The 24,147-nt window shown below is 35.4% G+C and overlaps 1 protein-coding gene across 2 annotated transcripts in view; it reads right to left on the reverse strand.

The window, feature by feature from the left end:
* Positions 1 to 24,147, reverse strand: part of G9a (histone-lysine N-methyltransferase G9a) — a 184,620-nt gene that overhangs the window by 60,429 nt on the left and 100,044 nt on the right. For both annotated transcript variants that reach the window (XM_069834023.1, XM_069834022.1), the window contains exons 13-15: positions 21,652 to 21,908; positions 14,953 to 15,124; positions 14,758 to 14,836 (exon numbers count right to left, since the gene is read on the reverse strand). In XM_069834023.1, the coding sequence (XP_069690124.1) occupies positions 14,758 to 14,836; positions 14,953 to 15,124; positions 21,652 to 21,908 (508 nt within the window). The remainder of the gene's footprint in view (positions 1 to 14,757; positions 14,837 to 14,952; positions 15,125 to 21,651; positions 21,909 to 24,147) is intronic.

The raw sequence follows: 24,147 nt of genomic DNA on the forward strand, positions 1-24,147 counted from the left end.
ATACAAACAAAAATGTCAAAAATGCGATTTTCGGTTTCAGAGTGGTTAATTATATATGTTAGGACCAATTATTTTTGGAAAATCGAAAATTACCAGAAAAATTTCGGCTACAGATTTATTATTAGTATAGATTATTAGTCGGTAGATAGCAGGAAGGACATATTAACTGCTACTTTGCGCTGTATTTTATAAAATTTCTACTTTAAACGTCATTATCCAATTTTGACTTACACCACTTTTACTCTGAACGGCTCATATTATGTTATTTCATTCTCTACTGGGTGTGTTCATTTCAAAGTGTGTCATGACGTCACTGTTGATGAGTCAGCGATTTGAAGCAAGTTTCAGCTTTTGTGTCAGAGAAGTTGCCTATTAATCAAGGCGTTCAACCTGAACTTGAGGACGTGTACGGTATAACTTGAACGTCGTCGCAACAGATGGCAGTCTGTACGGTCTGTGTGCTACCATAACCTCTTTCGAACCGTGTTTTGCGCAGCCAAGTCGTACGCAGGGTATGTTATCGGTTGCGTACCGCAACATTCCACAATACAAATCAAATGCTCCATGTCCATGTTGACCGTCGAAGTTAATGTCAACAAATAATACGTAAGTAATCGTCTTAACCCTCTCCACATATCCCGACAGTAAGAAAAAACTCACCTCAGTACATGTTTCAAAACAGTTCACATTCCTGCCACTACCGGCATTACCGTACGTATCGGTAAGTACTCTTCTGAATGAACGCCGTACTTGCTAGGCACCTTCTCTGGCACATAAGTAATACACTTCTGCGGAAGTGTAGGAAGTTGAATTCTCTAGGCTCATCAACTAGCCATATGACGGCATACAGCGAGCCATGACACACTTTGAGCTGAACACCCAGTATTTCTGTACATTAACAAGAATTAAATTTATGAAAGGATTAAAGATGTGTAGGTTGATATCACAGTGAGCTGCTATTTCAAATTGTATTTATATTATACTGTATATGTATATGTATATGTATATGTATATGTGTATATATATATATATATATATATATATATATATATATATATATATATATATAAGCAACAATTATTTTTACGAAAAAAAAAATTAAAATGATTATTTGCTATGTTGTCATAGTGCCTCGTTAGTTATAATTATGAAAGAATAAAAATATATATGTCTGAGAATTAAGTTCGCGAATTCATCCTAGAAAAAGTACTACATACCTCATTACTGAAATCACTATAGCCACCTTCAAAGTACTGCCCTTGGGAAACTATGCACCAATGCCAACACCTAGTCCACCCTTCAAAGCAATTTTGGGACTCTGTTTCTGGAATGGCCAATAGAGTTATTGTCATATTATTCTTGATGTCTCGAAAATTATCAAAATGCCTTTCTTTCAATATTTCGTTTATCTTTGTATAAAGACAACAGTCACTGGGTACCAGACCAGGTGAGTAGGGAGGTATTCCAATACAATTATTTATTTACTCGCACTGGCTAAAAACTCCATCCCATGTGAGCTGGTGCATTGTCATGATGGAAGATCCATGAATTGTTGGCAAAAAGTTCAGGTCGTTTTCCATACTTTCTTTCAGTACTTCCAAATATTATGCTTGACAAACAGTGCAGTTCATACAAATTCATAATGAATAATCTCTCTGATTTAAAAAAAAAAGTTATCAACATCGTTTTGACATTTGATTTGGACTGACAGACCCTTTTTGGTCATGAAGAATTGGTTGTCTTCCATTCGACACTTTGTTTCAGGGTTGTATTGATACACCCCATGTTTCATCACCAGTATAACATGATACAAAACATCATCTTGCCTCTCCAAAAGGTCTTGGCAAGGTTTGACTCTCCTTTGCATTTGTTCATCAATAAGCTCCTTCAGGACCATTTTGACACATATCTTTGTCATGGCAAGATATTCAGTTAAGATTTTCGTAACTGCTCCTTCAACAATGTTTGCTTAGTCTGCTATGCTTCTCACAGTCAGCTGGGGATTTTGACACATAATTTGACAAATTTTTTGCAATGTTTTTGTTAGTTTTCCTCATTACTGGCTGCCCTGACCTCACTTCATTAGTGATGCTTTCTCTCCTCTCAGAAAAACGTTTAATCCATTTGTGCACTGCAGGTTTCTTCATAACATGATTCCCATAAACTTGGACTAGCATGTCTCTGATTTCACTTTCACTCTTGCCAAGTTTAACAAGAAATTTAATGCTTGTTCGTTGCTCTAATTCAAACTTCAACATTCTCATGACAACACACAAATACATGTAACAACAACAGTGAACCCCACTCAGCAACACTGCCACACATCGACATGAATATAGCTGTGAGATACCGATATAGTACCAAGATTATGAAATCTTACCAACTTGTTTGTATAATGCTGCCAAAGTGCACCATAGCAAGTTCACGAACTTAATTATCAAACCTGTAGGATTTATCACTAGGGACAGGAATTTTTATGTAATATCAAAGTGTGAAATATTTAATATCAATATCTGGCAGATATAGGATAGGTAAGACTCTCCAGTTGTGATTTCATAGAGCACTCGACTCTTTTACCGTATACTTGACACATTACTATTTTTTCCATCTTAGTGAAATCTTCGTCCATCGCAATCCATGATTTTATTTTTGTCATTAGGGTTGAAAATAAAGGGGCCAATTTAGTTAGTTAAAAGCAGTAGATAAACTCACTTGCACTTTATATTGTAATTACTGTTAATTCCCGATTTACCACGAAAATCGTCTGTAGCTGCATTTAGATCGGCAACAGGCCATGATTGTTTGGCCAAACACCTGCATAGAATTGGAATATATCAGTCCCCTAACTGTCCATTGTGCAACTCAAACCAAGAAATGGATTCGAAACACCTCAAAATCTGTGCTTCAGTGGCTGGTCATGATAATATCTTTGAAAAATATTGGAGTGCAAGAGGTCAAATGACTTTATTGTCAAACACATGACATTAGAAAACAACAACAACATATTGTAATTACTAAAATTAGATAAGGGACATATGCATTTTAGCTGCTCCCTGTAAAAAACAAAGTACCTACTAAAATCTCAAACTATAGGCATTTATGAACTATTCTTTGAAAAGTGACATTCCTGTCTCATTCAGAAGGGTAGGATTATTCCAGCCGAGAACCATACTTAATAATTGCTCGGAAAATCCCATTTCTGTATAGATCTACTAAATTTAAAGTAAAGAGGTGAAGCAATAACCTGAAAAGCTATTTATTTTAATCTTTCAACATCTTTCCAGTTTGTTCCTTTACTTCACCTTCTTTTCAAAAGTCGGCTACTTTATTGCGGCTCATGCCAGACTTGACACAGGCTTTCCCTAGAAGGATTAGGAAGAGGGTGGGTAAGGTTGCAAACTGCATGGGAACGGCTTGTTAAGACGTGTGCAGAACAATTATAGTTGGAGACAAATCATGTCGTCCTCGTTCCACTTCACCGCTACTTTCTGAGGGATTTTTACAATGCAAAGGTAGTTCTATGAGAAAGGTTGCCTTTTGTTCACTCATATTTATAGTGGGCAGTATGAAGTGAGTGCCTCTTTTACTTCCTGGAACTAACAACGTTATGTTTCGTCCCAAAATATGTCCTTTCTTGCGTAGGTAAAGAGGCTTTTTAAATCTGTGTATTTCAAATTGTAAACTTCCCCAGCAGAAGTTTTTTTTTTTCCTTTTAGAGAAGTAAAAATGAATAAAACCCCTAAATAATGTAGGTTTATGTAACACCAAGCCATAATATGTAATGTGGGGCAAATATGTAAAAATATGTAGTATCAAATTTTAATATATTAATGGTAATTACAAGATTCGCAAAGATTTGCTATTTATACACGGTTAGGTGCAAAGGAATATAATATGTAATTAAATAAAAATTCGGTCCCTATTTATCACCATATTGCATACTGTATGTTTATATGTAACAATAATAACTTTTATGGAGGACTGATTTTTTTTTTCCAATGGCAGGGCCCTTAACTTGCCAATATTCACCCTGATTCTACAAGGGACTCATACATGTTGCTAATGCTGAGAAGCATAAACTACTTAGTTTGGCAGAGTGCACCATAGGCAGTGAGAGTCCACATTGCACTTGTAATGAAGGATGACGATGATGGAGAATTTTTGGGATGTCACAGGGGAACCAGAGTACCCGGAGAAAACCTGTATGTTGTCTGGACCACAGCCTTGCCCAACACAATTATAAATTCGGAGGACAGTGAGACTTCAACCCTAGCTACCTGGTTTATAAGCAAAGTACTTTAGCACTGAGCTACTGTGGCAATTATTAAAAAATATAGTACAGCATAGGCTACCACAGTAACTATTTTAAAGTGTATTTCTACATATTAACAACAAATACTTTACTAAGGAATTTACTAACAAATAAAATACTGCTTCCACTCTCGCACACTAATTCGTTAAATCATATCACATTTCTGTAAATTAACAACAATTCTATAAATCACTAGATAGTTTCTGACGAACTAAGTGGTCTATGCTTCTTGCCACTAGCAACATCTATGAGCACGCTTGTAAAGTCAGGGTGAATAATGGAAAGTTAAGGGCCCTATGATGGAGGGGAATTCAAAGAATAAAAAAATACTGCAGGGTAAGTTATCACAGTGTATCGCTACTTCATACAGAATTCCTTTACAACAGCAAAGATCATGTTTATTAAAGAATTAAAAATACTAATATAAGAAGGGTACAGTACATCAGTCATTCATAGATTTCAAAAAGGCGTATGACTTGGTTAAGAGAGAAGTTTTATATAATATTCTTATTGAATTTGGTATTCCCAAGAAACTAGTTCGATTAATTAAAATGTGTCTTAGTGAAACTTACAGCAGAGTCCGTATAGGCCAGTTTCTATCTGATGCTTTTCCAATTCACTGCGGGCTAAAGCAGGGAGATGCAATATCACCTTTACTTTTTAACTTCGCTCTAGAATATGCCATTAGGAAAGTTCAGGATAACAGAGAGGGTTTGGAATTGAACGGGTTACATCAGCTTCTTGGCTATGCGGATGACATGAATATGTTAGGAGAAAATCGACAAACGATTAGGAAAAACGCGGAAATTCTACTTGAAGCAAGTAAAGAGATAGGGTTGGAAGTAAATCCCAAAAAGACTAAGTATATGATTATGTCTCGTGATCAGAATATTGTACGAAATGGAACTATAAAAGTTGGAGATTTATCCTTCGAAGAGGTGGAAAAATTCAAATATCTTGGAGCAACAGTAACAAATGTAAATGACACTCAGGAGAAAATTAAACACAGAATAAATATGGGAAATGCCTGTTATTATTCGGTTGAGAAGCTTTTGTCATCTAGTCTGCTGTCAAAAAATCTGAAAGTTAGAATTTATAAAACAGTTATTACTGGTTGTTCTGTATGGCTGTGAAACTTGGACTCTCACTTTGAGAAAGGAACAGAGATTGAGGGTTTTTGAGAATAAGGTTCTTAGGAAAATATTTGGGGCTAAGAGGGATGAAGTTACAGGAGAATGGAGAAAGTTACACAGCGCAGAGCTGCACGCACTGTATCCTTCACCTGACATAATTAGTAACATTAAATCCAGACGTTTGAGATGGGCAGGGCATGTAGCACGTATGGGCGAATCCAGAAATGCATATAGAGTGTTAGTTGGGAGACCAGAGGGGAAAACACCTTTGGGGAAGCTGAGACGTAGATGGAAAGATAATTTGAGGGAGGTGGGATATGATGGTAGGGACTGGATTAATCTTGCTCAGGATAGGGACCAATGGCGAGCTTATGTGAGGGCAGCAATGAACCTCCGGGTTCCTTAAAAGCCAGTAAGTAAGTAATATAAGAATCTCAATATAGATTATAACTTTTATTACATTTCTTTCATTAAGATTTCGTTGCATATTTCAAGCACTAAATACTCATTCCATACTGTCTGTATTGCTCATCAAGTTTCTGAAGCACGAATTCTAAATCATATACATCCTGTGCAAAAACTACCTGCCATCTTCAAAGCTCAAAGTAAATTATCCACTGACACTGTCAACAATTTCTCTTCCATTGATATAGAACTCTTTCCAAAAATAAATTAAATAATATTGGCGAAAGACTACATCCTTACCCAAGACCTTTAGTTGTATGAAATGGTTGATATAATACACATGTACGATCCTTGTTTGATATATGCTTATTACTGTAAAACCCTTTTATAATTCTCAAAAGCCAATCATCTATCTGCAAATCTCCGAGAACTTCTCATAATTTGTGCCTTGGTATAAAATGTTGCTTACGAGATTACACAAGCTGGCGCATAGCGCTTGAAAAACGAGTCTGAAGTGGTTCCCTCGTAATGCCAATTCTGCCGCTCAGAGCGCTGTTCTACCCTAAATATTCATAGCAGAACACTTATATGACATTGACATTTGGGACATTTAAAGGACTCACCATTGCTTATTAAATGCTTCGTACAATATTTTATGGACAATAGACGTAATTTCCAAACTTCTACTCCTCAATTATATTACAATAAAAGGCTGTCATTCTTGATATTAAAACATATTAGATATAAACTGAGGGACTGTCTGCTCTGTACTTCAGTTCATACTCCAAACATTTCTGGAAATAAATTAACTTGACATCTTACATATACGCACTATAGCCTACCCTTTTCACCTACTATTATTAATAGTGTTATTAAATAAGATATTGCAACTAATTAAGGTACTGCATTATCTTTAATTTCCTCGAATTCATAATTAAGCATTTGCAAGAAGGCCTAACTTTTCCCTCTCTTTTTAAAAAAAATACGAACGTCACAATAATTGAGAAGTATAATTATTGCGCGATTGTTTCTTGCAGTGGTGAAAACATTTCTATAGGCCCACTGATTAATCTATTGAGCATAGTAATAGTAAACGCTGTAGTATTTTAGTGCGTGTAAATATATTTTGAATTAGCATTTATTAAATTAGGAAGTTAGCCTGTAATTTGTGTGATTGAAATGGTTTACTGCTGTGTGTCATTGTGCAAATCGAATCAGAATAAAGAATGTGATTTTTCGTTTCATTGTTTTCCACAAGATGAAGGACTAAGAAAGAAGTGGTGTGTAGCCATTTCTCACGAAGGGGACAAACCAAGGACTCTTTGGACGCCAAACAAGAAATCGCGTGTCTGCAGCAGACATTTCAAAGAAGCTGATTTTAGCATTAGCACAACATTAAAACGTTTGCTTCCTAATGTGGTACCATCCGTCTTTGATGATTTTCCAAAACATAAACAAAATGTTTCAAACATAAGTAGACGCAACAAAAGAAGGATAACAGAAGTGGTGAATAACATTCATCCTGCTCAGAAAAATAAACCCAATGTTGAACATAGTACATCAGCTTTCAATGAAGCAAATGTTTCAATTGAAGAAATCTATGAAGCACATAAAAAAACTATAGCCACATAGTGCTCAATTGAAAGTAAAAAAATTCCCAAAGCCATTACATTAAAACGTAAACAAATTACTACGACAATTCGGAAACAAAATCAGCTTATTGGAAAACTAAGATAGACAGTATGTAATTTAAAAACCAAGCTATAAAGATACGACCTGTTAGTACTGAGTTCTTCACATAGCAAAACACAAACAATTTTCGAATATAACTTAGCTGAACAAACTTCAAATAACACTGTAACATGCTTGGCATATTTATAATATTCATACTCAATCAGTAATGCACAATTAATCGAATTATTTTCACGATACACAATGCTTTGTAATGGTACTATTCATCATTTCTTAGGGCAGCGAGGCGAACCTAGCGGCAGAAATTGTCATGACTCACAGAGACCTACTCTCGATCGTGCTATGCGCCAGCTTGTATAATCTCGTAAGCAACGGTATAAAACCATAGATCATCATCATCATCATCATCATCCGAACAAGTATAAGGCCCAAGGCCTGTTGCAGTCTCAGTGAGTCATTCTCAGTCCACCTTTTTTTTGGACGGACTAAAGATTTCTTCCCTTGAGGACAGTCTATTCCGATTCATTCGGTGGATATTATAGAATCATAGACTTTTTCTAAATCAATGAATGCCATGTGGGTTTTCAAATCTCTAGTATTTTTTTTTTTTCTCTAAACTATGAAAACACTGTCCATGCATGATGTCTTGAGTAAAACCACTCTGCTCTTTACTTACAAGGGAAGTATCACACCCTGCATGCCGAAACTTGCCTCAAAACTTTGGTGACATAACCGATGTGCTATGAGAAGACCACGTGCAAAATACTAGCTGCCTGTTTTCACTGCAAGGTCCCGAAATAAATCCCGGAATTATGCATATAAGCAATAGGAAAGTAGATACTAGTTGCTACAGGTTGGAATGGACAGCCCTTCCTGTGTGCAAACCAGTGGAGCAGTAGCAACCAGCAGTGAACAGAAGCACGTGAGTCAAGGTCAGTAATACTAATGGACGGCTACAGGGTTAATGTGTGTGTGTGTGTGTGTGTATCTAACGCTCTGGATTTAACAATGAAGTCATCATCCTTCTTGCTTCCCAATATTTTGATGGAAGGTCCACAAATGTCCTAAGAGTTTCACAATTAGCCAGGTGCTCCATCTCCATGTGCTCTTCTCTGGTGCACAGTAAGCATTTAGGTGAATTCAGTACTCCAATATGATGGAGGTGTTTACTGAGGCAATCATGACCAGTAATCAATCTAAACATGGTCACGGCAGATTTTCGAGGTAGATCAGGAATTAGTTTTGGATCTTTGAATGATTCTTTCCATTTTGAATTTTGATGTTTTGCTTGTTCGCTGTAACTTATTCTTTTTATGACTCGCTTTATTGATTCATATGGGAACTTGAAATTTGTTTTTAAGTTGATATAAGTTCCTTTCTTTGCTAACATATCTGCCTTCTCATTACTGTTCAGTCCACAGTGGGCAGGGATCCATTGGAAGACCACTTTTTTATTTAGCATTTGAATTTGTTTTACCATGCAATGAATTTCTTTTACTTTTTCCATTTTAGGGGATGTAGTTGAGCTGATTGACTGGATTGCAACTTTGGAGTCAGACAGGATGACTATGTTTTTGCAATGGTTTAGCCAAACAAATACATTTTGAAGTGATGTATAAATGGCTTCAACTTCGCCATCAAAATTTGTTGTGTACTTGCCAACATTTTTATAAAGAGAAAAGTATTGGCAAGTAGCTCCTGCTCCAGCTCCTTCATTTTGATCCATGAGAGATCCATTAGTGTAAATGTACAACCAGTCCTTTTGTGGATATTTTCTATTAATTGTTTGTAGGGCAATGGCTTTTGCTATTTCTGGTTAATGTTAAATGTATCCAGTATGATGTTGAGGGTTGTGTAGGAAAGGAGAACTGTTGCAATGAGTTCCATGGAGCAAGACATAAATTCGATTACTGTACTTGAGTTCGCCACGAGTTATTTCTGTAAGAATATTGTTTTGTCTTCAGGAAACATAAACGTGAAAGAAAAGCAAATGGCCCAGTTCATTATTGAACTGATTGAACATAATTGTGCAGGAGTGGACTGGTATGAGGGAACAACTCTCAATGTATGTGAAGGAAGTGATTATGATTCAAGTGATAGTAATACCGATCGCAAGACCCTTGCTCCTGCCACAGGTAATGTTGCAAGCCTGAGTTCGATATTCGAGTCAGACAGTGAATCCCCAGAAGCCAGTGATACGAACAGTCAGTTACCCTGCAAATCGTCCAATTCAAGCTATGTCGCAACTCCTAAAAAAATGTAAATGTAGGTGTCAGCATGGATTACAACAGGAAAGTTGTGAATTCTGGCTGAATGAATGTGGTAAAAACCGCCATTCAATATCATACATTCGCAGGAACTTCTGTTGTGTTACATCAGAGCGACAACTATATTTATGGAAGAAACAGGTGAAAAATATGACACATCCCATAGAACATAAAAAACTTATGTATGAGAAACTATTTGCTCATTTTGAACATGCTAGAAGACCATCGGATTGCTCCAGATTCCTCTTGGTACTATAGGAAAAACCCAACCGCTTGATAAGTTCTTCTTCCGGCAATGGAAAGCCCTTTACCGCCACTTTTCAGAAAAAATAGCAATGCGTGAAGATATTCATGATCTTCACGCCGAAGTTTTCATAGGGACACCATACTTAAATTGTAATAATTTATCAATTTTCAATTTTCATCTTCACGATTCTGGGATATGATAAGGTATTGTTGGTTTGCAAGCAGATACACAACAGAACGACCCGTCAAATATTGTCTTGAAACAATGTGAAGAACAGTGTCACAATGAAGTGAATTTTCATTGTGCATGGTACCGAAAAGAATTGTGTTTTCAACATTCAATCAATACGAGTCACTTCTGTCTCTTGACGCGAGAGAGTTTACTCCATTTCACACGTGCACTCCACCGCTCGCCAGTGAGACAGGGATGTCCAGCTGCTTTGTGTTATCGTCTGACCACAGAAGGATTCCAGCTTCGATTTCAGGGCCTTGCAGTGAAAACAGGCAGTTAATACTTTGCACGTGCAGATTTTGTGTCTACATATGCGCCATTTTGAATGTCATCTTCACTATGTACAGTATATATACTAATTAATATTAAATATCAGTCTTACATATGTGTAAAGTTCAAAGAAAAGTTGAACCGTGTAGATGCATCTTAAGACTTTTTCACCTGGGAGGTTTATCAAGGCACAAGAGTACAAAATGGAAGTACAAGATCTACAGGGACTGAGGAATCATATTTGAGAAGCATGTGCAGCGATTACAGGCAACATGCTGATGAATATCTTTAGGGCTACAGATTAATGGTGGGGACAATGCTATGAAATGGATGGGGGACATGCTGAATTACGATGAATTTCGTATGTACCGCCATCAAAAGAACCCCATATCGATTGCATGTCATATTTCTATAAAATGAATCGAGACTTTATAGCCACTCTATATATTGGTTGATATACATAAAACACAAAACACTACACTTTTTATATTAAATCAACATCTTTTTGGGAGCGAAAAAACCCATTCTCAAACACTCCTCGTAATAATGTACAAAATTATACCCTAAAAAAATCTGTATGGTATCAGTGCTAATTTTTTGTGAAAGATAATTGAAGCTACACAGTATAATTTTTGAATTATAATTCAAGAACATCAGCTACAAACAGTAATATAATTTGTAATGTTATAAAGGAACAATAGTTGCAAACATATAATAAGAAAGTTGTAGATCCGAACTGTTATTATAGGACTATAAACTGTTATTATGATGATGAAGAAAATGATGACGATGATGATTATGAAAATGAAGATGATGACGATGATGATATCTCATTTTCACAATAAGACTAGGCCTAAATATCTACTTATTGTCTGATTTCCTTTAGTACTAACATATAAGTCGTCTAGATTCAAAACCCTCCATAATTCTCAAACATGATTTTATAGGAAATGCAATTTCTTATATTCCCATGAAAAAATCAAGTTGTTTCCAGAATAATATGGTTTATGTACATTGTTAGGTGCCAAGATGAGTTTCAGAAAGATAATTAAAAGTGTGTATGTTAGTACAGAGCTCCAAAGGCATTTAAATTGCATGCATAGTGGGTTTTGTTCCTAAATTGGTTCCTAAAGGGGGTTTTGAAACTTGACTGTGGTTCAAGTTTAGAATATAGTGGAGACTGAAATTCAAAGGAATTTATGTGAGAAAAATAAAAGAAATGAATTAGTGACAGGGTTTATTGACAAAATTTCAACATGAATCCAACTTTTTTCCATCATATTATCAAATAAACTAAATGTTCTGTACAGCTGAAAACACAAAATTTTAAACTTCTAGCAAGATGTCACCTGGAGTTCCTTTACAAGCACAATTGTTCCTTATAAAAAATATCAGAGTTAATTTTTCAATTTTGTATGATATTAACATACAATTTGAGTCCATCCAACCTTTTTCACTTTGGATCATAGTGTTTCATGGGAAGATTATTAACATCAGTCATTTTCTTGGGACTGATTTCCACTCTTTTAGAAAGTGCTACCAACGGAATAATATCTTTAATAGTGGCAACTCTTTTGGTCACATATTTTGCATAATTCATTTCGCTCGCACGATGCTCCTTGCCTTGAGTCATAACATTAGTTTTAGTTCTTTGTATAAAAAAAAAACTGTTTACAGCATTGAAATGTTAAATACCAATTGACTGTAGCTTTGAAACGTGACTGGGCTGCATTCTCCCAATCAAATGCAGGTACATGATTTAAAACATCCTGAACACTGTCTTTTTTTCAAACCTAAACTTTTTTTTAACAATTTATTTGACAATTTTTGTACATTGGTACTATCAATTGTGCTTAAATAATTAACATTACAACAATATGAGACTTGTGGAGAGGGTGACGTCCATTAACGTTCCTCAAAGCATCAACAAATCAGTGGTCTTTTCCTCTTGAGGCGACAATCAGTCCGTGCAGGGGGCAAGTTCCGAGGAATCTGGTTGATTCAGCTGTTAGAATGTGTTGACAATGTTGCAAATAACCGTGTGTAGGAAGAATGAATTACAGTCTCTATTTTGGCTAGATCTAGATCTGAATGAAGTGTTTCATTTCTCATGTACCACGGTGCTCCAGTGATTATCCGTAGTGCCCGATTTTGGAATGTTTGAATACGCTTGATTTGACTTATAGAAGCCGATCCCCATAATGAACATCCATAGAGCCAAATAGATTTGAGAAGCATTACATATATGAACCTTTTGTTTGAAAGGGAAAGACAAGAGCTGGAAAGTATTGCTTTCAATCAATGAAGTCTGTATCTTAATCTCTGGAGGGTGTAAGTGAGATGTTTATTCCATGTCAAGCGACTGTCTAGGATGAGTCCAAGATATCGTACTTCTTCATGCTGTGGTACTGGTGAACAGTTGAGGTACAATGGAAGTGCTTTTTCTTTTTTGAAGTATATGAATGTTACTGTTGATGACTTATTTGTGTTCATGGCTGTTCTCCATTTTTTGTTCCATATTTCAATTTCTTGTAGAAAGTTTTGTAGATTGGTTGTCACTTGTTCACCAGTATCTCCTTTGCTAAGGATAGCAATGTCATCAGCGAACTGAGCTACAGTTAGAGAATCTGATTTAGTGTTGGTATATCATGAGTGTAAATTAAATAGAGAAAAGGGGGCTAGAGGTACACCTGCAGAAATATATCTAATCTGAGACTGTACACCTTCGTAAATTACTGTATAAGTTCGTCTTCTAAGAAATGATTGAATTAAACGGTAGTATGTGTCAGGAAGATGGTTTTTTTAGTTTGAATAAGAGGCCATTATGCCACACTTTATCGAACGCCTTTTCTGTATCAAGGAAAAGGCCTAAACAGATTTGTTTCTTTTCATAGGTGTCAAGAATTATGTCAATAATCCTGTGTAATTGTTGCAGACAGGAATGCATTTTTCTGAATCCAAATTGAGTATTTGGTAACAATGATTCTAGATGAGTTAATAGTCAAATATTTTTGAAAAGAGAGGCAGAAGACTTATAGGCCTGTAGTTAAATGGATCAGTACGAATTTTATTCGGTTTAGGAATCATCACAATATTAGCGTGCTTCCATATTGAAGGAAAATATGATAAGCGTATCATTGCATTGTATATCTGTGTTAACAGTACTACAGTTCTTCTAAACCTAAACATACATACAAGAACCTATAGACGAACAACGAATATTGTATTTAAATGTTAATCCTCTCTTTGAATGTTATACACAGGTAGTCTTTACTGTAGAACACTTACAATGTTGAAGAATAAAATGATCTTGTTGTATTTTGTCTTTAGACCGATAAAATACCTTATGGAACTTCACTATATATAAATCATTTGTAATTTGTATATCGGAATATTTTCGGCTTGTGCTTGCAATTTGGAAACTGTGACAGAATACCTGTAACAACTAAAATGCCAAATAATTACCATATCGATGTTGACCGCAATAATAGTACATAAAAAACGAACACAAACAAACTTGGAGGTTGTGTTAAAAGGTTAAATTTAATTACCTTTCTTGGCGTATTCTGTTTCTTTTCCAGTTTTCTGTTTGTCTCTGTCGGTTTCTGGATCTATCCAGTGGAACAAGAGAAGCATGTGCAATAAATTTGCTTATGTTTTACTGTGATTTGCAATGAAACAACAGGATCCTATTTAAGCTATAACAGAACACATGACTGCCATATTGGCACTTGACCGCATTCTCATCACCGATTGGCTCTTTTGTTAATGATTTTGAATCTAACAACTTTGTAAGTTTTACGTCCTATAGGGGATTTTGAAACTAAAGTCAATTTTCATCACTCTATTTCAGCCCAATTGAGTGTGCTTTCAACCTCAATATTTATAACAGCATTAGAATTCATTATACAGATTCAAATGATGTAAAAACATGAAAATGTGCAAAAATTGTGTTTAGGGGGTTTTGAATCTAGACGACTCATATCCTAACATCTTTTAAAATGCTAGTCAGTAATAATAGAATACTGGTGAAGACAGACATCACCTAAGAACACATAATCTCTCAATTCTCGCGACATTTAAAGAATTCACATGTATATTCTGAGTTTAGCTTCATTAAATGTGGATCGTTACATATCAAATTCTAATTTTCTGCCTTGAGGATATCAATATGAAAAATAAACTGACATCAGTACTTACTCTGTTGTCAAGATCAAAGAGATATGAATCATCTTCCCTGTGATCAGCTTCACAGTCTGATATAATTTCACCAATATATCTGCAAGTCAAGAGTTACATACATTAGTCTCCACACTGATCAGCATTGTAGGAATCCACATTATATAAATATTTTATATCCAATATTAAAGTAAAATAACCATCCTTCATACTTACTCGCATACATAGGTACCCTTGCTTATAGGACGAAGTGTTCTCACACCCCAGCCTTTATCTTTGGTGCGGAAAAGTTGAAACCTTGCTGTCAATCCGTGTTGTACTACTCTATTATGACATGTTATACGATTACAGGTACACCCTTGATTACATTCAAACAACATAGGAGGATCTGTGAACATGACAAAATATTTCTCAGTCATTCGGATTTATTGTAAGTACAATAACATATATTAATAACTGCTTCGATAAAAGAATGACGAATGATAACAAACTAAGAATTCACTACACTCAAATACAGAGAGATATCGGCTTTTACTAATACTATACAAAGGAAACAAAAGACATATCCAAAACCTGCATCAATACATAAACAAAATACACCCAAAGCTACACTTACTTACTTACTTACAAATGGCTTTTAAGGAACCCGAAGGTTCATTGCCGCCCTCACATAAGCCCACCATCGGTCCCTATCCTGAGCAAGATTAATCCATTCTCTATCATCATATCCACCTCCCTCAAATCCATTTTAATATTGTCCTCCCATCTACGTCTCGGGCTCCCCAAAGGTCTTTTTCCCTCTGATCTCCCAACTAACACTATATGCATTTCTGGATTCGCCCATATGTGCTACATGCCCTGCCCATCTCAAACATCTGAATTTAATGTTCCTAATTATGTCAGGTGAACAATACAATGCATGAAGTTCTGTGTTGTGTAACTTTCTCCATTCTCCTGTAACTTTATCCCTCTTAGCCCCAAATATTTTCCTAATAATCTTATTCTCAAACACCCTTAATCTCTGTTCCTCTCTCAAAGTAAGAGTCCAAGTTTCACAACCATACAGAATAACCGGTAATATCACTGTTTTATAAACTCTAACTTTCAGATTTTTTGACAGCAGACTAGATGACAAAAGCTTCTCAACTGAATAATAACATGCATTTCCCATATTTATTCTGCGTTTAATTTCCTCCCGAGTGTCATTTATATTTGTTACTGTTGCTCCAAGATATTTGAATTTTTCCACCTCTTCGAAGGATAAATCTCCAATTTTTATATTTCCATTTCGTACAATATTCTGGTCATGAGACACAATCATATACTTTGTTAATTTGGGATTTACTTCCAAACCTATCGCTTTACTTGCTTCAAGTAAAATTTCCGTGTTTTCCCTAATCGTTTGTAGATTTTCTCCTAACATATTCACGTCATCCACATACACAAGCAGCTGATGTAACCCGTTCAATTCCAAACCCTGTCTGTTATCCTGAACTTTCCTAATGGCATATTCTAGAGCGAAATTAAAAAGTAAAGGTGATAGTGCATCTCCTTGCTTTAGCCCACAGTGAATTGGAAAAGCATCAGATAGAAACTGGCCTATACGGACTCTGCTGTACGTTTCACTGAGACACATTTTAATTAATCGAACTAGTTTCTTGGGAATACCAAATTCAGTAAGAATATCATATAAAACTTCTCTCCTAACCAAGTCATATGCCTTTGTGAAATCTATGAATAACTGATGTACTGTACCCTTATACTCCCATTTTTTTTCCAATCCCAAAGCTACACTACACATTAGAAATTGAAAATAAAAAATCCATAAATTTTCTAGACATCACAATAACAAAAGTCGACAACAACACACATACATAACACATCCAACCACCCAACACAACATAAACAAGCTGCATTCCAAACAACTCTCAACATACCAATAAATCAACATGATTACAAAGAAGAGCTAAACACAATCAAATACATAGCACAAGAAAACGGATACAACCTCAACATAACAGACAACATAATACGAAAGACAAAACATAATCACAAAAAACATAAGAATACAACACAAACATAAGAACATAAAAAATACATCACACTAACATACGAACAAACACACACACAAGATTGCAACCTCAATCAAGAAATTATATTACAACATCGCAGACAGAACAAATAATACTCTACAAAAACATCTCAACACACAAACAACAAACAAACAAATACAACCAAACAGGCACATACAAACTCAAATGTAACACCTGCAACAACTTCTACATAGGACAAACAGGCAGATCATTTCAAACACGTTACAAAGAACACATCACAGCCACAACAAAATTACAAAACACATCCACATATGCAAAACACGTCACAAATGCTAACCACACCTACAGAGACATAAACATAGACATGGAAATTCTACATATCCAACTAAAAAGCCAGAAACTAAACACACTAGAACAATACGAAATATACAGACACACAAAAGCACATCCAAATGAAATTCTCAACACACAACTCAATTTCAGAACACACACACTCTTTGACTCCACATTACACTACACAAACACATCTCCACAGGAAGCAAAACAAAAGGCGCCAAGACCAGCAACAACCAGTTCTGGAGAAGGCCCAGAACAGGCCGAAACATGTAAACCAGGTACGATAGAATTTAACACGAAAAAGACATATAATACATATTCCGAAGTGATATAGTGTTAAAAGTTGTGTAATCAAGATGTACATTAAAGTTACTGTATTTCAAAATGTAGTTTTAGTCACTTAACATTGTCTTCACCCAAACAGTACATTTATGAGTTATAGACACTCATGCATCATTTTCGAAATACATTTTACTAGTCAAAGCAATCCACAGTGTGCTACATGACACAAGAATAGTTTAAAGATCTAAGTCAAGTATAAAACTCTATTAAACGCTATTTGGAGGTGAAAAACACAAAAGTAATTTATTTGGCTTCAAATTTCTCATGATGATCCTACTTCTGTACGCAAACGGGTGTCATAATGTCCTGCAACCCTGGATGACTTACTCCATCAAGAAACTAAACAAAGGAAGACCTATCAAACATTCAAGTAATATGGCATCTTGCCTTCCCACACCTGACTAGCTACGTTCCCTACCAATCTCATTGGAAAAACAAAATAATCTTGTCTCGATGGTGGATTATATTCAAGATGAAGGTGCTAAAACCTTTTACTTAGCTTGCAAAGTAATGTTTACCAATGTCATGCTTGTTTACTGCTGTTTCGACTAACATTTTGTTTTACTTGATATACATGAGTGATTTAAGTACGAGAAAATATGCATTTTTTATAGGGAAGTTTTTTTATTTCAACAGCAATTATTCATATTTTGTGAGTAACAATCAGTTATTGTTATGGTGCATTAATAATATGCATGATTTGGAAAATTTAGTATGCACCTCCATGCTCTGTCCAGATCAAAAGCTCAACATTGTTAACCAGTATATATGGCCTAAATTGATCTACCCATTACAAATGGCTCCTATCCATCAGTTATCAGGAACATTCTTAGAAGATATTGATAAGTTAATCCGTAGTTCTGTTAAACAAATGCTTATGTTGCCATCTGATACACCTACTAGTATGTTATATGCAAGCAAAAACTACAGAGGTTTGGGACTAGTCAGAACATCATGGGAAGCGTTCTTGCTACACTGCAACATCTGCATCACTTTAATATTAAATGAAAATCCTTATGTAAATAGTATGCGACCTTTGATGTCTGAACTTAATTCTTCCTGTCAACATCTAAGTCTCCCTTGTCCAGTTGAACTTCGTAAATCTGTGACTAGGAAATTAAGAGAGGAATTAAGAAATGCAGAATTCGAATCATGGAAAGTAATGCCTGGAAGAGGCAGAGGTGTAGAATTGTACAGCCAAGTACCTAAAGCCAACGCCTGGATTTTTAATAAATCTGGACTATCTACATCTGAATGGGTAACCTGCCTCAAAATGAATGCCAATTTAGCAGCAGTTAGAGGAGTACCTGGTCGCTCTTTGGACGTATCCCGGTGCAGACATGGCTGCCCGGAGACTGAAACCCTTGCCCACGTCCAAGGTCAGTGTAACAGAGGTTTACTCCTCTGAAATGCCAGACACCATCATGTTCGATCCTTAATTGCAACTGCTTTGAGAAAAAAGTCTTGGACAGTAGAAGAGGAAGTTTTTTGCCTTGCTACTAATGGCTCCTCTAGACGTATTGACATCATAGCGTATTCCCAGACTACCAAGAAAGGATATATAATTGATCCTACCATAAGGATTGAAACGGGGAGTAGCCAGCCGGAGGATGTCAATAAAGAAAAGATCAACATTTATCTGCCAACAGTTGATTACTTCAAGGCAAAATACCAGCTTGAAGACATTGAGGTGATTGGTCTTCTTATTGGAGCTCGTGGTGTGATTCCCAAGTTCTTTGAAAGCTTCAGGAAGACTTTTGAACTACCACAGACACTTACTGCTGACATCATAACTTCAGTTTTGAAACGCTCTTGCCAAATTCTGAGTCATCATATTCACTCTGTTTAATTTTTTTTATTCACTTTCTATTCATATATGTTTATTTTAATTTTCTTTCTACAAAATTTATGTAAACATTTAATATTGTAAAATTCATGTAGGAGAGTATACTGAGTCCTTCTGGGCTACCTCCAATGGGAGGCAGTTATTATCTTACCTTACCTGTCATTATTCAAGTCCATTCACAACTTGTATTCCACTGTAATGACATGTGTGTATGGATATGAAACATTATTCCATTAAATTCGTGTTGAAAATCTATTTATTTCTTTACATTATGTTTATTTTGGGGACAATACTATGTGGTACGTATGTATTTATTCACACTGCAAATGGGTAAATACCCGGTGGCAGTGGTAACTAATTACACTCAATAATGACAATTATGTGTGTGTGTATGTATGTGTTTGTGTGTGTGTGTGTGTGTTAGGGGGAGGGGAGCATGCATGGGTTGTATTTATATACAGACTAGTGGCTTGTGCAGCAAATGCTGCTGCAAACTAAGTTCGTTAGACGTTCAAATAAAAATTTTTCAGATTTATTTTCAATGAAGAATACTTGTCTTTTTAATAGTTATTTGCTTCCATAATAATGAAACATACTCCCTCTGAATGGATTTTTTTAGGCCAAATACTTTTTCTTGAACCTATCCAACTTCAGTTTTTGAGTTTCAACGCGAAAACGCAAGTATCAATGTCAGGACGATAGCAGTAGCTATTTCAGGTCATTGTGGATTGTAGCCAAAAGTTAAAAAAATGTCAGGTTTGCTAAGCTTTCGAACAATAGCATTTTCGTATAGCTGCTGCATGTAGAACTTGAAATGTAGAGCGTAAAATCATTTTATCCTACTAAGAGATCTTGCTGAAATGATCTGGAGACTACAAAATTTTCTAGGCCTCTTATTTTATCAGTAAGTAATGCCTTTTGATCTTTCCTCAGGAACTGTAATTTTTGCGCTCTCTCGAGCCGATACTGAAGACAATGACACATATCAATATCTACACTACACCACCATTAAGTATATGAAAAAGACCCAACCCCACTGGGTTAATAAGTATAAAAATATTTGATTTTTAATAACAATATTATTATCTTACTTAAGTTTTGTAGTTATATATAGCAGCCACTCAGTAAATTATAGAAATGAAGATCTAAATTAAGATATTCTCTACATTTACTTACATAACCTCAAAACGTTTCACTTTCATGTCATCAATATAGCATCAATATTATGTACAATTAATGAAAAATAGATGCATCATGATATTAACTATAATAATATTTAATTTCTAATGATAATAATGTCATCAAACCACCTCAAGTTTCGTAGATTTGAATATCCAACACACAGCTGTACTCAGAAAATTATTATACACTGCAGAATCAGTTTTTAATAACAAATTGAATTGAGCTCTAAATATGTCGGCAATCCTGCAGGTCATGGCCTTCGTGTAATAGCCTATTGTTTATTGTAGTGTGTGTTTTGTTCTGAAATTCAATCAAGTCGGCCGTGATTCGATAAAATTAGTTCTCAAAACTGACAACAGATGGATTTTGGAAAATAGGAAAATTATGTAGGAAAATTGACATTTCACTGAAAACTACTACTTTTCCGAAAAACTTTGAGTTCCAAGCTTCAAAATGAGGGGCCATTTATTAAAATCCGTTCTGCCGTTTTCCCGTAATTTCCATTACCAGTTCAAATTATATATATAGATATGTTTATTTTAATTTTCTTTCTACAAAATTTATGTAAACATTTAATATTGTAAAATTCACATGTAGTCCTTCTGGGCTACCTCCAATGGGAGGCAGTTATTATCTTATCTTATCTGTCATTATTCAAGTCCATTCACAACTTGTATTCCACTGTAATGACATGTGTGTATGGATATGAAACATTATTCCATTAAATTCGTGTTGAAAATCTATTTATTTCTTTACATTATGTTTATTTTGGGGACAATACTATGTGGTATGTATGTATTTATTCATACTGCAAATGGGTAAATACCCGGTGGCAGTGGTAACTAATTACACTCAATAATGACAATTATGTATGTGTGTGTGTGTGTGTGTGTGTGTGTGTGTGTGTGTGTGTGTGTGTGTGTGTGTGTGTTAGGGGGAGGGGAGCATGCATGGATTGTATTTATATACAGATAGCTTAATGACATAAAATTGAAATAATTAAATATTTTTTTATCTGTAGTTCTTCCTTCTAAAGAAAAATTCTAAGCAGTTCTTCTTTGGCAATGAAGTTTAAAAAACCATACAAATAAAAACTAAAATTCGACTTGTTATGCTAATGATTCTAGCACTAATAACGACATGAATAATACCCACCAGCAAAGTTGAAGTCGGGCAGGAGTCTGCCTTGGTCATCGTACCAGCAGCGCAGACTGATGTTCCCACAGTGACAGTTCACAGTGGAGCACATGTCTACACACTTGCACGACTGCAAGGAGGTGATGGTGCGGTCTACATTGATATTGGATGTGAAGCAGTTTTCACTCACGTACACAAAGTCAGTGGGTTCTCCCTCATCATCCTCTACATTAACACACTGGATGGGATTTTGCTCCTGGCCTCGTGAAATGTCACTAGAAAATAAAATAAAAAGTATGTGACTTCCCAACACAGATTAGCAATTAACTTATGAAATTAATAACACACATTTAATCTACTTTCGTACTTATATTGTTAATTAATGACAGTTTTAATATTCTCAAAACTTATCAGTAATTGCATGAGTTATGTGTCTAGTTTGGGACAAGCCTTAATGGCCCATTTCTAAGAAATGGCAAAGAAGCCTCCCCTTTCCAACAATTCATGTAAGGCACTCACCCTCAGATAGACAAAGGAACAGTAGCAACGAGATCCTCATCAAGGAAACATGCAGTGTTTACAGGTATCTAACATTCTAATTAAAAGACAAATTCCTCAGTTTCTATAAGTTTCTGTGAGAGTCCAGTGTAGTGATCGACAGAAACAATGTCTCTCATTTTTCGACCATGGTTAAGTGGTGCGGAAGTATGCGTGGCAAGAAATGAAGAGGAAAATTAAAATCTTGGCCCTTTGTCTCAAAGAATTCCTACCAATGATGATTCAAATCCTGGTCCTTCAACTCAGAAGACTTCCACAAGAAAAAAGTATTTCGTTATTGGAAAAGGAGTGAAATTGCAAACACACACTGTGAAGATAGTGAAAAAAGTTACAAATGTTCTGTGATAAATAGGAATTTTAAATACCAATGATCAATTAACTATGAATGCGAGAGGTGTAGGAATTACCACAGTAAAGAAAATTCCATCCATCAACCTCGGTAACTATCGGATCCCAACTAAAGAACACAAGAAGATTAAACTCTCTTCTGACCAAAGCGATGACTTTTCTCGTGATCCATTAGGCCTAACAATCTATGAGTGTAATTGAAGCAGTATACTACCTATTTTAGAGAAATTGACTCAATCCATGCAGGAAAAGACTGAGATATGCTTCCATTACTTTGCCATAAACAGTTTATGTTCAAGTTTAATTATTTTTTAATCTTTATATATATTTTCTTATTTTTGCCTCATAAATTTTAATTCACATTTTATAATAAACAATACACCTATAAATGCCATCTTATTCCCAGATGATCAGGTTGTATTTGCTAATTCTGAGGATGATCTGCAACAGGCACTATTTCAACTAAATCAGATAGCCTGCAATTATGACCTGAAGATCTCAAAGAAGAAAACGAAAGTAATGGGCTTTCAGGGAAAAATGCATCTAAGAACGAAAATTGTAATAAATAATGAGCCTATTGAACAAGTTAACAATTTTAACTACCTTGGCTGTAATATATCATATGATAAAACATCTGATGTAGAAATAAAACTTCCTAAATTCCAACAGCTAGTAGGAACCATCAAAGGAACATTTTGCAACAAGGTCAGAAAGGAAACAGTTTTAAAATTTTATAAAGTACTTGCCATACCGTCATTAATCTATGGATCTGAGATCTGGACTTTGACTGAGAAACAAAAGAAAAGAATGGAAGCAGCGGAAATGAGACTGCTCAGACCATTGGCAGGTTACAGTCTACTCCACCTTAAAAGAAATGCAGAAATACGTGAAGAACTAAATATGACACATGAATATATAAATAGATGGCATGACCATATTGCCAGAATGGAACAAAACCGTATTCCACAAATATTATATCAATATCAACCAAGAGGTAGAAGAGACATCGGTCGACCTAGGAAGAGATGCAGTGACCAATTTAATTTTAACATTTAGAACACGTATGGAGACGGAACAGGCCTTATGGCCTAAACCGTGTTGTTTATGATGATGATGTAATTTTAATTCCTAAATAACATGGTCATAACAATCGAAGTGTTCACAACGTATTAATAAATGATGTTATTTAGCGAAAGATGCGGCAATCCTTTAAAATCTGATGTTTGGCTGCTTTCAGACAGGAGGTAGAATAATTTTTTATATGTACAGTGCTCAAAGGATTTGTTGCATATTATTTTAAGTTTATTTATACACTCTTTAACATCTGTGGTCATATCATGTGTAGGAATTTTGGGTACATCACTAGCCGTTTTTACTATTGTTGAGTTTCTGTTTCTATTGTCACGTGTGTTATAGATGGCTTGTGCTCATGTAACCGATTTTAGATTTTGATTAATGTTTGTGATATTGGTGATTGGAACTGTGATGAATCATAGTATGTAAATTTCCAATCCAGTATTTATCTTTGCGACTGAGGGACGGGAACCATAAAAAAAAAAAACTCGTCACAAGGATTTAACCCAGAACCTCCAGAATGCAAGTCTCAAA

This window comes from Periplaneta americana, chromosome 8 (assembly GCF_040183065.1).
Source record: "Periplaneta americana isolate PAMFEO1 chromosome 8, P.americana_PAMFEO1_priV1, whole genome shotgun sequence".
NCBI lineage: Eukaryota > Metazoa > Arthropoda > Insecta > Blattodea > Blattidae > Periplaneta > Periplaneta americana.